The sequence below is a fragment of the Taurulus bubalis genome, assembly GCF_910589615.1.
Source record: "Taurulus bubalis genome assembly, chromosome: 9".
Lineage (NCBI taxonomy): Eukaryota > Metazoa > Chordata > Actinopteri > Perciformes > Cottidae > Taurulus > Taurulus bubalis.
In genome coordinates, this window is record NC_136597.1 from 12,444,864 (window position 1) to 12,461,019 (window position 16,156).

A 16,156-nucleotide genomic window follows, 5' to 3' on the forward strand; every position below is an offset into this window, starting at 1 on the left:
GACACAACGTCATACAGGCAGTCCCATCCACTGACCTACATCGCCCCCTAGTGTTCATTTCACTGGATCAACAGGCAATTATGCTGCTCTCCTAACTTTGTGCTTGTGTTAAATACAAACAAATGCACCAGAAAAGGTTATTTCATGTGCCACCGACAGGTCCCTCAGCCAATATTCACAGTGACACATTTAAATATATATGGCCAAATCAAGAGCACAAAAAATACTACCAATCATTGATAGAAGAAGAAGAAGATAGAAGAACAGCTTTTGTTCTCTCAAAACATTTTCAAAATTATTAAAATTTACAAAATAGAAACAAAATATAATAACACTAACACTTTTCAAAAACTATTGGAATATATATATATAGTTGCATAATGGTAGACGGAAAATGCCATGAGAACCCTGAAAGATTTGTTGAGTTTTATAGCCTGCTCCTCTGCTTATTTATTCCTTAAAATTATTTAATGTTGGCACACTAACTGTGTGAATACTGCCTGGAAGTACTATTACAACATTGATGAGCGTCAAGTAATTTGTTACAATTCCTCTAACCAATCAATAGTACCATGCTGTACAGTCACCATTTATCATTTCATATGATGAGAGAGAAAAAAATGCAAAATTAAAATGAGCTTTATTGAAAAAAATTGCAACAACTGATTTTCACATTATTCCACTATATTGACCTTGACACTTTAAGTATATGTTTGTGCTAATATTTTGTACTTGTAGCAAAGCATGTTTGCATTATTGTTATTATTATTAAATATATTACTTCTTCCACTGTGGCCTACTAAACTATAATGAAAACAACAAAGCGTTGCAAACAACTGTATTACAATTATGTTTAAAACCAAGTTAATGAGCGGAGATACATTTCACATCATTGTAATATCTATTTTAAGAACCAGTGATGAAAAGATAATTGAAACTTGCCTGAACAAAGGATTATAGTAGAGAGAGAGAGAGAGCGAGAAAGAGAGAGAGAGAGAGAGAGAGAGAGAGAGAGAGAGAGAGAGAGAGAGAGTGTGTATTGCTGTTCCCATGCAGTAGTCGCACCTTTCCAGCAGCTCCGGACGATGCGACGATGACACGCTCCACCCTCCCCTCCTCTTTCTCTCTCTCTCTCTCTTTCTCTCTCTCTCTCTCTCTCCCTCTCCCTCTCTCTCTCCCGGTCCCACTTCACTTCCCCGCCAGTCGTTCAAGTCGTCGGGAGGCGCCGGTGATGTAAGTAAACCTACCTTCCCTTCTTAAACGGTCGCGAGCTTCTTTCCCACAGGTGATATCCAGCGCGGGGGATTCCCGCTGTGTACTTTCTAACACGTTGTTTCTTCTTGTATCTTCGTGGCCTCGTGGATGTGCCGAGTTAAGGTCGCTCGCGCGGCTTTGAATAAACAATGCCATTAACCCAACATGGGGGAACGTTAATAGCAACGACAGTGTGGTATCTTCAGCGACCAAAAGACACACTTAGTATCAGTGTAGAAAGAGTGGAGAAGACCCTATGGGCTGAGACAGGAGACATGACATAAGGTGCATGGCTGCTTCCAGCTCTTTGTGTCTCACTCCACATTGTCAAGACTTTTATTGACAAACTCTGCTCTTAACGTGGGCTAGTTAGATTGTTCACTGAGCCCTCTACCCTACCTGGCTTCCCACCCTTCACACAGTCAGACACACACGCATGCAGACGTGTTAATACATACTAAACTATGTACTTTAACTTTGTAAGGCTACTTCACTGCCAACTGACCATGTTCAACCCAGTTCAAATCCCCTTTCAGGAGATTAGTGGGCAACTTGGGCCCAGTCTGCCTCGTTTTGCTTGTGAGTATTGACACATTTTCTACTTTCCCCCCCAGAAGCTTGAGAGGTGAACGGTGTGAACAGTGCTGGAATGCAACAGGATTATCTTCTGACCTTAACTCCGACCATTAGATCACACGTTTTCTGCTGCACTACGATGCCTTTGAGGTTGTAATGTCTTCGCTGAAGCACGTTATTCTCCAGGAGAAGGACCAGGACACTGACAAGAAGCTGGACTGGAGTTACATTGAGTGGGTTGAAAATGAAGTTGTCACCACAGGTGTGGCGAATGCACAGACGCAAACGGACTGGGGGCCTTTGGAGCACAAGGAGTGCCAGACCAGCAACCCCATCATAATGCACATAGATCTCACACGGACACACTCCAAGCTGAGACATTCGTCCCTGGGGGACACTGGCGGCCTGGTGGCGCCTTTCATCCAGTTTGACCGGCAGGCCCCGGCCCGCATCTCCACGTCTCCCACCTTGAGGAGAATGAGGAGCACCAGACGTCCTCTGATGGATCCCGTCATGATGGGGAGCACTCAGGAGGAGCCCTCCTCAGGGAGCCCTCCTCCCATTAACCCCCTGTCCCCAGTCCACCGAGTCAAGTCTCCTCTTGCAGCGAGCCCCCTCTCCGATGGAGAGATCTGTCCCGATCGTCAGCACATTTCATCCTCTGGCCGACAGAGAACCAGATCGCATAGATCAAAGACGTTTGACAACGGTATCAATTCCACAGGACAAGAATGTTGCAGTGCTCATCCTACGCTCATTAAAGATTTTGGATTTCCTGATAGTGGAGTACAGGTGAGCTTCTACCAGTTGTCTGTGTGATTTGAATGGAAGCATGTCCGCATGTGTAATCATTATGATTCCCTAATCAGCACACAAACCTCTCCCCACCCTCACCACCGAGTCATGTGCTTTCGTCTGGTGAGGGAGCCCATAATATGAAATGGCCACACATTCCTTCCTTGTGGAAATCTTCTCTCCCTCATTCTTTCTTACCTCCTGCGGTGGTTACTCACAATGCGAGCTTTTGACAGCTAATGAATCAGCAGTTACATGCACTGACAGCTCTGACCAAGCCCAGTGCCTGGAGAACCCTGGGAAGTGCACTCATTGGGCCCCTATTCACCACAGTCAGCAGTCACCCAATAATGGAGGGGTCAGTGAGCGATGGAAAAAGATAATGGGGAGATCTATTCATCAGCTCGTGGTATTCAACCGAGCACATTCTCAATAGAGTCCCGGCATTCTCCTCAGATATCAGAGGCTTTTGAATCCGAGCGACCACTTAAATCACTGATTCAAATTTGAACGTCTCCGAAAGTGATACAGCGGTCTCGTGAGCAGGAGGAGGTCATCGCACCCTCTATTTGATGTTGAGCGCACGGTGCTTATGTGGTTATGTTATTAGTATAACAATTACAGCTTTGGAAACTAAATGGTATTAAGTATAAATAAATAATTGTGTCAAATGATCTGATTTAAGTGGATTTAATAACATGCTGGCACAGAGCCTGTTAATTCTCGAGAAGCCGTTAATCACCTCGGTACATTTAATGTGATTTATGTTTTTTTTCTGCAGATTCTGATAGAATTGTTATAAATTCAAGATTTCTGTTCACTGATGCAGTGTTTTCATCTTCTTCTTTTTGCAGGAGAAAGAGCATTTTCATAATAGGTAGGTGCACCTTGGACTGTTTTGCAGGTTATCTGTGTCCCGCATCATCATAGCCCAAAACACCAAGACTTCACTCTCAAGTTTGTGAGAACATGTTTGCCTATCTGGAATGTGGTAAAGACACGTCCTGTAACTAATACGCTGCTATACCATCTTTAACCACAGCTGCTTCTGTCTGAGTCAAATCATTGTCTTAACATGGAAATCTGAGCGGTTACATTCAGCCCCATAGTGCCATGCTTTCTGTGCTCTCAGGACACTTGTGAGCGAGGATGGTTGGACCTTTTGGTTTAAGGAGCCCATTGTTCATTCATTGTCCTTCATGTCTTTGTTAATGGAGCATACGCTTGGTGGGTTAAGTTTTGAGAGTCCCATGGTTATGCATGGGCTAGACAAACCCTCATTAAGGCTGTTTTCTCTTACTGCCACCCACACCCCTCCTAATGGGCAGCCGGGTTCTTCCCCTCACTGGATAATTAGGCAGCTATTGTCCCTGTAATTGCACCCTGGCATTGTGCCTCTTACAGTGACCGAGCCCTGCGAGCCATTGGTTGGGACAGTTTTGTTTATGGGCATCATTATTTCTCTTGCTGAGCGGGAACAAAACCTCTACTTTCACAAGTTCTCTCAGTGGCAGAGAGGCTGACACAGAGAACGCTTTCACAAAGCAACAAGATGTCATTGTGAGGATTCTGTGGTAAGAACTGCAAGGAGGCACTGACCCGGTTTAGAGGAGTAATCGTGCCTTTCTTACTGTCCCATTATCCCCACGCATCCTGTACAGTGCTCAGGTGCTGCTGCTGACTATTGTCTCTCCAGCTCATTCAGCCTTGCCTGCCTATACATTGATCTGGAGAGGGGGTTGTATCAGTTTACCAGAGAGAGCAATGAACAGTTGGCACTTTCACAGTTCAACAAAAGTGTCCTGGAGGGAGAAAAAAACGTACCGGTGTACTTTTTCCTCAGAGTGTACAGGTTGGCCCTGGAGTCATGTGGCCTATTTGTGCTTTCAAGTTAGTCTCTTTTGCTTCTTGTGCAGGAACTGTTTGAGGGGATACTATGAGCAATACGAGGGAGATATTCAGAGGAAGATAATTCAGTCTAACAAAGCAGATTTTACATATAATAGTGGACAGAGACAAACCAGAACCAGCATTGTTCCCCTTGCTTGTACTTCTGCTCCACTTCATTGTATAAACAGACTCATTAGCTTTCATCTGTACGCCAGGCTTCCTCCTGGTCCGATCATGTCCTGATTATGTGTTGTTCTAACCCGATCAAATGAGGATGTGTTCAGAATCTACCAATGGATTCTAGAACTCCGACTTTGTGTCATTATTTCTCCTGTGTCAGATCAGTTAAAATCTACTTTTGAACTCCAGACTATTTATTTTTTTCAAAGGCAAGACCCTAAAAAAGTCGAAGTGAAACCGCAGCACGTGTAAGCAGGTCACTGAACAGCTGTCGATCAGTGTACAGTTCCAAAACTGAACCTTTCCCAAACCGGCTTGTCTGGTTGCCGTGCGTCTTATTTCTGCTGACTGCGGCCATGTTGAATGAAGAGAGACGTCTTGTGAGCAATGGCGCAGTTTGGATTGTGATTGTTGGAGTCAGACACTCAACAAGTTTGACCACCTTTTTAGAATTGTTTTATTCATTTAAAAAAACATAGCCATGCCCTTCCAAGATATTTCTTCGGCACATTTAACATCAGCCTCACCTTTATAACTTTTCTTCTTTGAGTTTTAATTTCTACAACAGCAAGTCAAAACACTTGAACGGTGGCTGTTTGAGCTTTGCCGGAGGCTAAAAGGCAGGCCTGTGTTTTTCCAGCCACAGCCATGCATCGGTTAGCTGTGAGAAGGAGACCAAGAGGATTAGAATTGGCACACATTGACAGCTCGCCTCCTTTCACACAAATAGGGTGATCCATTAATCAGCAGCTGTCCACGCATAAGCCAGACACATAACACTTATCCTTTATAATTTCTTGCTACTCCTGTTAATCGCCTATTTGCTGCACAAGGCAGATGGTATTTCAGTGGTATTTCACCCACGTAAAAAGACAAAAGGAATTTAGTTATTTCCTGGGGCTTTGCGTTAAGTCTATTTTCTTTGTGCTGTATAACATTTACAATAGAATAATAGTGGTTCTTGTACCCGTGAACGTCAAATGTCCAGTGAGGCTCTTTTGAACATGTGGAGCATTACTTCCGGTTTTAATCTCTGTGTTTGTCAGCCAATAAAGAAGCGGAATCCCATCTAAAAACACCTGTTTACTTTTCCCTCAGGCTTCAGGAAAGGAGACGGAGCTCCGTGGTGGTCAGCTTGCCTGGATTGGACGTTTCACCAGGAGATCTTTTTGTATCGAATGGAGCAGCTGACATATTAAACGGTTCAAACTTCTCTGGTAGAATTCTTTATATATACACTACCGTTCAAAAGTTTGGGGTCACCCAGATGAATTTTCAGTTTCTTTGCAATTTCTCGCATGGAATAGCCTTCATTTCTAAGAACAAGAATAGACTGGCGAGTTTCACATGAAAGTTCTCTTTTTCTGGCCATTTTGAGAACCCACAAATGTGATGCTCCAGATACTCAACTAGCTCAAAGGAAGGCCAGTTTTATAGCTTCTCTAACCAGCATAACTGTTTTCAGCTGTGCTAACATAATTGCATAAGGGTTTTCAAGGGTTTTCTAATCATCCATTAGTCTTCTATGCGATGAGCAAACACAATGTACCATTAGAACACTGAGTGATAGTTGCTGGAAATGGGCCTTGATACACCTGTGTAGATATTTCATTAAAAACCAGACGTTTCCACCTAGAATACTAATCTACCACATTAACAATGTATAGTGTATTTCTGATTAATTTAATGTTATCTTCTTTGAAAAATAAGGAAATTTCGAAGTTACCCCAAACCTTTGAACGGTAGTGTGTGTGTGTGTGTGTATATATAATAATTGTTTCCGATGGTCTCGTTTTGTAAATCAAGTAGCTGATTTAATCACTGAATTGACTCCCTCTCATGTACCGATTGGTGTATGTTGCTGTCGGTCAACATATAAATGGACTCCGGTCCTTCAGGGCAAAATGAGCTATCGCGCTTGGCAGTAACCCGTCCTTGCACGTCGTCATGGCAATCCAAGCAACATGTCCCTGTCAAAGTTTAAATCATTTCATGTTTGCCATTATTAAAGGAAGGGGAAGTTCACAAAAGAGTTTCCTTTGTTATTTAAAGTGCTTTTGTAAACTACTCACAGTCCAGGTGTTGACCCTTGACCCCTTTTGAAGTCAGGAAGATTAGTAACCGGGTTTGACTTGAGAAAAGCATGAATAATAGTTGCTTTGAGTAAATGTTTCTTTTTGCACTGAACCTGTATAATGTCTAGTCAGAAGACCGTTGAAAGCCCGTAGTTACTGTCATTATCGCTCATGAAATGCTAGACTTCAGAATTTTAATAAATTGCATATTCTGTGTGTCGGAGCTTCAAAGGATGCACATTAACAGTGTGTCTGTTTTTGATGCAAAGCCACATATCGTGCTCAACACATATACTATATGTTCTGTCGCTTTGTTTGTAATTCAACTTCTCATTTATAACAAAAAAAAGTCCACTCCAGTTGTAACCCCCACACACTGTTTTGTTTGTTTGATTCTAATCCCATCTGTTGCACAGCACACATTCTTGCTTGATCTTTTTTCATAATCCTTTTATTTTTTTTTATGTTTCTGACTTGTACAGATACTAAGAAGTCAAAGTGGCCCTTTTCAAGGCGTAGTACGGTAGGTGTTCGTCTGTCAGTGGTTGTTGTGTGTGTGTCTGGTGCCAGTGACGTGCTTGTGGTTTTGTTTTGATGCACTTTGTTTAGCTGTGGGCAGTTGGTGTGGACATTGTTCTCTGACCCACTTCCCAAAGCAGATTAATGTGCTTCCCTTTTATCCCTTTTGCCCCACACAGCTTTTGTAATTGGTCAACATTTGAAATGCAGAACCAAACTTGTCAGTTTTCAAACATAGTTATGGATAGATAGTTAAACAGCTATGCAAACATGTCATTTTCTTTCTTCTTCAACACACATCAATAACTGAAAGAGCTTTCTTTTTTTTTGCTCAGTGCTCAATATAATAACTGTGTCTTTTCTCTCCCCTTTCAGACTAAAGGAAAGTCACAGACAGGCACAGCATCAGATATTGAAAAATATCTCTCGTCATCACAGATTCAAGACTGGAGAAACCCTGATCTTCAGAGGTTTAAGGTGAGAAATGAGCCCCATCAGCAGCAAAGCCCTGAGGCATCCAGACTGTTTGTTATGTAAACCATCACGCTGATTCTGTGCAGTGACTTGTCAGAGTTTGAACAAAGACTTCCAGATTTCCAGTCCAAATAGATCTCTGTGTTTAACGAGTGACTCAGAAGTAACATGATGGCAGTTTGAGGGAAGCTCCTGCACCATTCAGATGAAGCAAGTTGTGCAAGAACCAGAATTTCTAGGCAGTTACCAGTCAGCGTGACCCTGCGCGCGTGTATAAACAAACACTGACATTCGTTTGAGTCCGTCAGGGTGGTGGTGGTGGTGGTGGTGGGAACTTCACACGGCCAGAGTATGAAGTTTTAATACATCACGTTTTCTGAGGGATTAATAAAAAAAAAATCTAATTTTCTAATTTTTTTTTATTGTTATTTAGTTCAAGCCAAAGCATTGGTTTGTCTTTGTGTCTGTGTGCAGGACTACTCTCTGGCGGAGTTCCTGCTGGACCAGTCTTCACAGGTTAGCGCCGCCTCTGACCCTCAGGGCTTCAAGAGACAAGAGGCCATCTGGGAGCTCTTCACCAGCGAGTGCGTTTATTTTCTGGATCAGCTCATGGTTCTCAAAGAGGTGACGGTCCAAACAAAGCCTCAGAATGCACACACAAATACACACCAACACAAACACACAGACAATTAATCGACCTAATCCAAATTAAATCCAACGCCTTCTGCTTTATGTGTTTCTTCTTGTCACCAAATTCCTGTGGTTGAGGTTCATGTAAAAGTCTCTTCAAGTATTTCATTCTTTACAGAGATGATTAGAAATGTACTGCTGGTGCAGCAGATAGCCTGAGCATCATCTCTGTCTGACTTCTTTGTTGCTTTCAGGTGTTTTTGGCTACGCTCACCAACCTGCAGACGAGGAACTGCCTGGCTGATGTTGACTCCTGGAGGCTGTTTGCGAACCTCAATGAGCTTTGCCTGGTGAGACATGATGCAAATAAAGTTGCGTGTAGCCTGTTATTTTTAGGTTATGTAAATAATTACAAACAACAGCAGCCTGCACAGCATTATAATACCACATGTTTGTTTGTGCAGCATCAAAAGGTAGAAGACAGCAAACTTTAACTCTGTCTTACTCTTGGAAAAAGTGTTCCAAATAAAAAGATGTATTATTTATTTATGAAAGCTTTATCTATCCAGGAAAAACTATTTTTCAAGAGGCACCAATAGCAACGAGTGAGAGACAAACCACATAAAACAGAACACAAGATACAGTATGTAATACAATCATTTGTTATAATATAATAAACTAAATAAACAAAACAACCTTTTTTAAAACCATGCCTATAAAGACCGATCTAAAACAATGTCTTTATGTGTGCAAGCATCGTGTTCTTATTGTTGGCACCCAAGATGAAATTGGGTGTAACCTACTTGGCAATAAACAGGTCTGATTCTGATGATATCTATTCATTCGTTAGTTAATCCATCACTCATTCACCATATCAGTTACAGTGTGTCTCAGACACGTAGAGACGGTTTTCTTTTACTGGAAATCCATTTTGTTTGTTTCCTGTAATTTACTAAACCGAAGTTGTGCCATAGCATCTCACGGTTACACTACAGTTACTGGGAAGGCCTGCATGTTTCTTTTTTCTTCTTCTTCTATTGTTAACGAGCTGAGCGTGACCGAGGTACGAGACTGTGCGGTGATACTTGACACAAGTATTTTCTGCTGCAGGTGAGCTTTGGTTTCCTGAACAACCTCCTCCGCGTCATCAAGGACACGTTGGAGATTACGGAGGGTGATGGGCCCACCCTGCTGGAGCTGCTGAGCAAAGCAAGTGTCACTCACGTGTGAACACACATCGACTCAAATACGCTAACTCTGCCCGCAGTCTACGCGCAGTTTTCTCCCGATTGTTAAACAGAGACAAGGGAGACAAGGAAACCCTTCACACTACAATGCAAACACACTCAACTGGACCGATGCACCACATGTTTTTTAACAAACATATAAATAATGTATTAATATATTTCAGAATACAACATTAACACATTATTTATACGGTTCAATTTGCTTTTTTAAATTTATTTATTTAAACCTTTATTTAACCAGGCAGTCCCATTGAGATTAAAAATCTATTTTTCGAGGGAGACCTGGCCAAGACAGACAGCGGCATAAAAAATACATAGTTACAGATAGTTACTGCTTTGAAGAGCTCACACTTTTTCTGACACACGAAAAAAAACACAAATCTACACAACAATCAAGATCAACAATCCTAGTTTAATATTTTGTTATTTGTGAAGGAATCATTTTGCTCCAAAGATCAAGGAAAATAATAAAAGCCTCTTCATCTTACTGTTAAATAATGCATCACAAGAAGCAGCTAGAAATATATATTTCACACACAGGGTCATTTCTGTGCATGTACGCCTCTTTATGACCTGTTTATCTGCAGCCTAATGGCTGATGTGACCAGGAAGTCTGATCCTGATATTTGTATAACACTCCTATCTGTTTGCAGGCCTTCCAGGAGAGCTTATGTCACTGCCTGCAGAAGTACTGCCTCAACTACTCCACAGCTCTGCTTTATCTGGACAGCCTGAAGCCCAGAGAGGACTTTGGATCTTATGTGAAGGTACCGCTGAAGGGGCTGCTGAATATTGTGTGTGCGTGTCAGAGCGGTGGCGAGGACACGATGTACTGTTAACAGCACGGCAGGCAGAGCTGTACAAAGTATCACAGAGAACACACAGCAACACTGCGGCCTAAACGGCAAACAACCAGTTCAGTGTCACCAAGGCCAGCAAAAGAGGGGAATTTGACCCCCCCCCCCCACCCCCCCCCTTCATTACCCCTCTATTAACACACTTTCACCCCTCTGACCTTCTTCTTTTTCCCACCGACAGCCCTCCTCTCACCCTGTCCTTTCTCTTTCTCCCCTTTTTTCGCCCCAAAGTGGTGTGAGAGGAACGAACAGTGCCGAAGGCTGCAACTGCGTGATCTGTTGGTGGTGCCGCTGCAGAGGCTCACTCGATACCCTCTGCTACTGAGGAATATTGCGAAGAGATACCAGAGAGAGGACGAGGCCGGAGGCCTACAGGTTATAACGGAGCAAGTGGACACCTCCATATGTGAGAACCCGGAACTACTCGTTATTTAAAACTCTTATTTACATAAAACAGTGATGTTATTTACCACCTGAGCATTTCAACACTGCCTTTTCAGCAGACTCTGTGTGTGTGTGTGTGTGTGTGTGTGTGTGTGTGTGTGTGTGTGTGTGTGTGTGTGTGTGTGTGTGTGTGTGTGTGTGTGTGTGTGTGTGTTATAAGCCCTTTTCACCTGCAGATGACAAGCTGAACATGAGCTTCAAGTATTACACGTCTCAGTTATGTCATTGAGCTGCTCACTGCTCAATTGTCAAACATCAGTCGGGTGTTTGACAAGCAAAGTAAGATCAAGAAGCATGTTAACGGATGTAGGTGTAGAGTGTACGTGTCACACAAACAGCTTGCTTTTGAGCCAACAGGCTACATGTTTTGAACAGCAGCCAGGAGCCCTGACCGTTTATTCTTCAAAGCATGCCTCTGCCTGAGGACCTGTTGTGGCGGGTTACTCTGTAACTAGATGGACAACTAGTTGGAAATGTGCTGCAGCACTGCACCTCCAATTGCATTTTGTTGGATTGAAACAATAACTGAACAAAAACAAACAGTGTTGGCTCACAAATACTTAACGACAGACTTTCATATAACCTGCCATAAAGGCATGGTGGAGCAGCACAGGAGGTGACACGGAGCAGTGTCACCACGGCTAAGATGCGTAGGTCAATGTCTTCTGGGTGTGTGAGATATTTACTGTAAAAGCTTAGGAGTGGTCACGGTTACGACTGTATACAGCAGGAAACTGGCACTACACAGGAAAACACAAGATCATAAAGTAGTGCCAAAGAACAATTTATCTGTCATTTGAATATCATTTAATGTGACTTAATTACATGATAGTTATTAGAAATACTTAACAACTTGACCCTAAAACTATGGAGTCATAGTTTTTAGGGGTCAGAGGTTTTTTTCTGTTTCTCTTGATCGAAAGGATGCCTCTCTGCTTCCAGGTGATTTAGAAGGAAAGGTGAAATGGCTGGATAACTACCAGAAGGTGAAGCAGTTGAGAGATGCTGTGGTGTGGCTGCCTGTATGGGAGAGAGACAAGCGTGCCTTCGTCCCTGAGGTCTGTCTGGTTTTGTGTGTTTGTGTGTATAGATTTATATTTGTTCATGTTTGTGTCTGTGAGAGTTGTGTTGGCAGAACACCAACACTTCATCTTCCAAAAGCTTTCGTGTGCAGATAAGATAGTCCAATCATTTATCTGCATGTGAAATCAGATATCATGCAAAGCAAAGCAAACTGTTCACATTTTACAATGCAGTGTGTCATTGGCTGTGTTAGCAACTCATCTCTTTCAGAACATGTTCCAAAAGGTCAAACTGTTTTCCTCTTGCCTGACTGACTGCTTCTCTTTCAGAATCTGAAACATCTCTTAAAGGCTGTCACTCTGGAGAATCTCATTTCTCACAGAAGTCTGCTGCATGAAGGGAAAGTGGTGCTTACAGGTGTGTACCTCTGGACGAGCTCCAACGCATTTCACATGCTCAGTGCTCTGATTTGAGTAAAATCTCACCCCATCTTTCTTTGGTTCATCGCCAGAGAACACCAAGCTGATCGATGTGTATTTGTTCCTGTTTGATGAATTCCTGCTGATCACAAGGATAAAGAGAAACAAGAAGGTATGTCACAGACATTCAGTGTGAGGCTGTATGGGAGCTTCATAACTTGTTCACACTGTGCCCCGTCTTCCTGTGTAGCGGTCTATTGGTCCAGAACAAAATCCTCTCAGGATGCCACAGAACCAGGAGCTGGATCAGCTCCTGAAGGAGGGATGCACCTTCACGGTTCTGGACCAGCCCATCTCTCTGGACCGACTCCAGCTCAAGAACATCGATCAGCTCAATGCTTCAGGTAATATAGCATTCTTTCCATTTGATTTCATTGGGTTTCGAGCATCAAGGATATGTTGAGCGCTCACAGAAGAACCGAACGTCATGCTGGGTCTTGATGAACTTCTGTTGATGTTCACAGATCAGTGTGTTAAGTTGATGTTAATGGCCGTATTGCAATTGTGTTTTTCCTTTGTAGCATCGGGGCTGCCTCATTCCTTTATCATCATGCACCAGAACCGCTACCAGCAGTGTATCGGTGCATTCATCCTGCAAGCTGCGTCAGAGTCTGCCAAGGTACATCATCACTTCAACTGTCAATTTCTCTGAAGCTTCAAAAGGCGTGCAAACTTATAAGAGCTGGCAGAGCACTGATTAAGTTTGGTTATAAATATGTATTGCGTATAACATGCAGATGTGCAACAAAACATTGTGATTTGTTAATTATCTCCAAACATCTGCTTTTTGTGTAGTATTAGCACAGGATTACACTGGGAACCACGAAAAGAATTGTCATACATTTATGTTTTGCTTAGTTTGAGGATTGTCAAGTAAACCCACTCATCACTTGCAGACATTTTGATTTACCTCGTATGCTCGCAGTTACTTACGGACACAACATGTTATTGGAGGGGATTTCCTTTTTTATAATTTATTTTGTGTTAAAATGAGCATGCATTTTATCTGTAAGTTAGTCTTTTATGTTATAAATTGCCATTCAAGAACTCATTAGTTCAGACGTATGCATATAAGAAATCATTTACATTACTACTTGTGTATATCTCAAGTAATGTTGTCCTTTCTGAAAATGGAGGAAAAAGGTTAACGTCACTGTTGAGGGATTATCCATGCTCTAGCTCTAGCAGAGTTAGTGATGGCTTATAAATATCTATTTTACAATTATAGACAACTAACTGCTTGATAATAAACTTGCTACTTCTTTCTGAACACCTCCTCATGTCTTTCTGCAGAGAGTGTGGATGTCAAAGATAGAGGGCGCTGTCGCGGCGCTGCTGAAGCTGGTCTCTCAGCAGCCTCGAGGCAAGAGCTCCTCCCTGTGGCTGGAGTCTTCTCAGATATGACGAGAAACAGCAAGAAGCCATCTGAAACGTCTCTACTGTAAACGTGCACTTCACTGTCTCCTGACATCTTGTAAATAACTGTACTAGCACTAGGATCATTTTGTAAGTTAATGTTTGCCTTTTAAAGACAGCTGCTGCAGTAGTGTTCAATAAATCTCATTATTTAGTAAAAGTTGTTCTCTTGTGTGTTTTTTTGTGTGGTCAAGATCCTCTGATAATGTCTGAACAAAGGCTGTAGAAGAGCAACTAAATGGACCTCAAGGTCAGATTGTTTGGTCAAATGCCACTTAGTTATAGCACTTTGTAGTTTGGCTTTCTTGATTCTTGTTGTTCCGAGTTTGTACTCTAAATGTAATGTAATGTCAACTACTGGTACCAAGACTCAAGACTTAACTTCAAATGTAAAAGGCCTTTCTTTGTGAACAAACTCGAAGATTTGATCAGGGTATAAAATACTTTTTTTTTTCTCTTCTTTAAAGCATTATGCATTTCTAAAACTAACAAACTTTCAGAGTATTTATTTGTGCCTACAAATAAAGACAAACACAGCACACAAGAAAATAGAAACATACTGTAGGTTTTATTTATGTTTGTCATGACGATGGATTAGAAAAAATCATATGGTGCATGTGAACATAAAATACGTTGTTTCTCTCGTCACTTCAGGTAAACGTAGGTCACCCTGACTGGTAATACTGCTAACTGTGGTTAGCGTGTCACCGCTAACTGTGAGCAGTGACGTACAAGACGTTGGCCTAAGGCTTCACAACCATCAAATATGATGCTGAAACATTGAGAAAAGGTGTGATCCACAGGCCAGTAAGTCACCATGCATGATCACTGGCAGCAACATGAAGCAAGCCACAATTCACTGTGTTCAGATCGGTGGTGCCTTTTTTTTGTAAAAATTATAATTAAATACAATTTAAGACACTGAGTCCACACATTTTCACTTTTGTCATGTTTCTACATCCACAAGTGTTATATATTTCCATGTTCTCTTTCATTACAAACATTTACAAAGATAATTATGACAGCCTTATTATTAATGAGCAGTTAAATACATCGAGGCTAGAAATGCTGAAGCCTGTATAAAGTCGGCGGTCCTACGTTCATGGCTGGGTTCTCATAGGGACGAGCCCAGAATACAATAAGGTGCAAATCATCTCTCTGGGTTTTATGGGACTGTACAGCTTGATAGATAAAATCACAAATCCTTGATCAAATGCAGGCAATAATACAATATTTGTGATCTCCAAGTTTAGAAATAGTGCTTTTCCTGTGCCAATCTGAGGTAGACATAACAAACCAATGCAACACAAAAAGAGACGGGTGACCTTGAGAGCTTGCAACTAAAATGGACGATGTTTGCACATACAAGCATATACAGCTAAGTAGGGAAGTCTGAAACAAGCTGCTTGTGGCAAAATGTCTGAACAGCCTGCATTATCGCCCGGCTTACAGTGTTTTCATCTGCTCCAGTCTTTAGACAATTGCACAAAAGATCTTACCAAGATTCTGTCGACAATTATAAATTATACAAAGCAGGAACTACCTTTTACAGTGTCACCAGCTGCACACAGGTTGGACAGAGACACAGCAGCAACCGCTGCACCTGAAAGCAGCACCGACATCCCGAACACCACGCCAGAGAGATACTGAGGTTCTGAGCAGCCAACGTTCACCTCTACACGCGCGCACACGCACGCGCGCGCACGCACGCGCGCGCACGCACGCACGCACGCACACACACACACACACACACACACACACACACACACACACACACACACACACACACACACACACACACACACACACACACACACACACACACACACACACACACACACACACAGTATTGTATTTAGTGCCGCTGAGCGTAGACGAGCAGCAGGAAAAACTAATTTAAAAATACACATGCAGGCAAGTGCAATAACTGCATTAACAGTCTGCAAAAAGCACCACAGTTTGCAGAAATTAACACGCAAAGAGAAATGTGGCAGAGCAAAAACTGACTTTACATAAAAGCCTCTCAGATCGTCATACATGTTGTGATCAAAATAAAAATGCAGGACCCTGTGACTTAAAACTCAAAAGCTTCACGCTTAGAAAAATACTGAAATATGAAACAAGCTCAGATTTTTCATCTCGTCTGTATTCCTGCTGCAGACATTCTTTGGTCATGAAAGAGGCTGAAAACATCAATTTCAACAAACACGCTGCCGCACAAAGGAAACATGCAGTAACTGATTCAACGTCAAAGTTGATCTCAAGTCCCGTGCAGAAAACACGCTGGTGCAAACATC

The 16,156-nt window shown here is 42.3% G+C and overlaps 1 protein-coding gene across 2 annotated transcripts; it reads left to right on the forward strand.

Annotated features, from left to right (window-relative positions):
* The first annotated feature begins 1,139 nt into the window (after positions 1-1,139).
* On the forward strand, positions 1,140-14,006 carry plekhg7 (pleckstrin homology domain containing, family G (with RhoGef domain) member 7). Of its 2 annotated transcripts, none has more exons than XM_079223772.1 (17): positions 1,140-1,233; positions 1,869-2,622; positions 3,480-3,502; positions 5,794-5,912; positions 7,253-7,293; positions 7,665-7,766; positions 8,238-8,387; positions 8,648-8,743; positions 9,504-9,602; positions 10,294-10,407; positions 10,729-10,903; positions 11,884-11,999; positions 12,294-12,381; positions 12,476-12,555; positions 12,634-12,787; positions 12,965-13,062; positions 13,737-14,006. In XM_079223772.1, the coding sequence occupies exons 2-17, from the start codon at positions 1,987-1,989 to the stop codon at positions 13,845-13,847; spliced, it is 2,202 nt and encodes a 733-aa protein (XP_079079898.1). In that variant the 5' UTR covers positions 1,140-1,233; positions 1,869-1,986; the 3' UTR covers positions 13,848-14,006. The 2 variants fall into 2 exon arrangements, with proteins under 2 accessions (XP_079079898.1, XP_079079899.1); XM_079223773.1 differs by having other exon boundaries at positions 5,794-5,897.
* The last annotated feature ends 2,150 nt before the right edge of the window (positions 14,007-16,156 follow it).

Bases quoted from the DNA above. Each gene is read 5' to 3' on its own strand.
- plekhg7 (XM_079223772.1), top strand. From the start codon at position 1,987: ATGTCTTCGCTGAAGCACGTTATTCTCCAGGAGAAGGACCAGGACACT. The intron at 2,623-3,479 runs GTGAGCTTCTAC...TTCTTTTTGCAG, and splicing joins TTCCTGATAGTGGAGTACAG to GAGAAAGAGCATTTTCATAA. The intron at 12,556-12,633 runs GTATGTCACAGA...CTTCCTGTGTAG, and splicing joins GGATAAAGAGAAACAAGAAG to CGGTCTATTGGTCCAGAACA.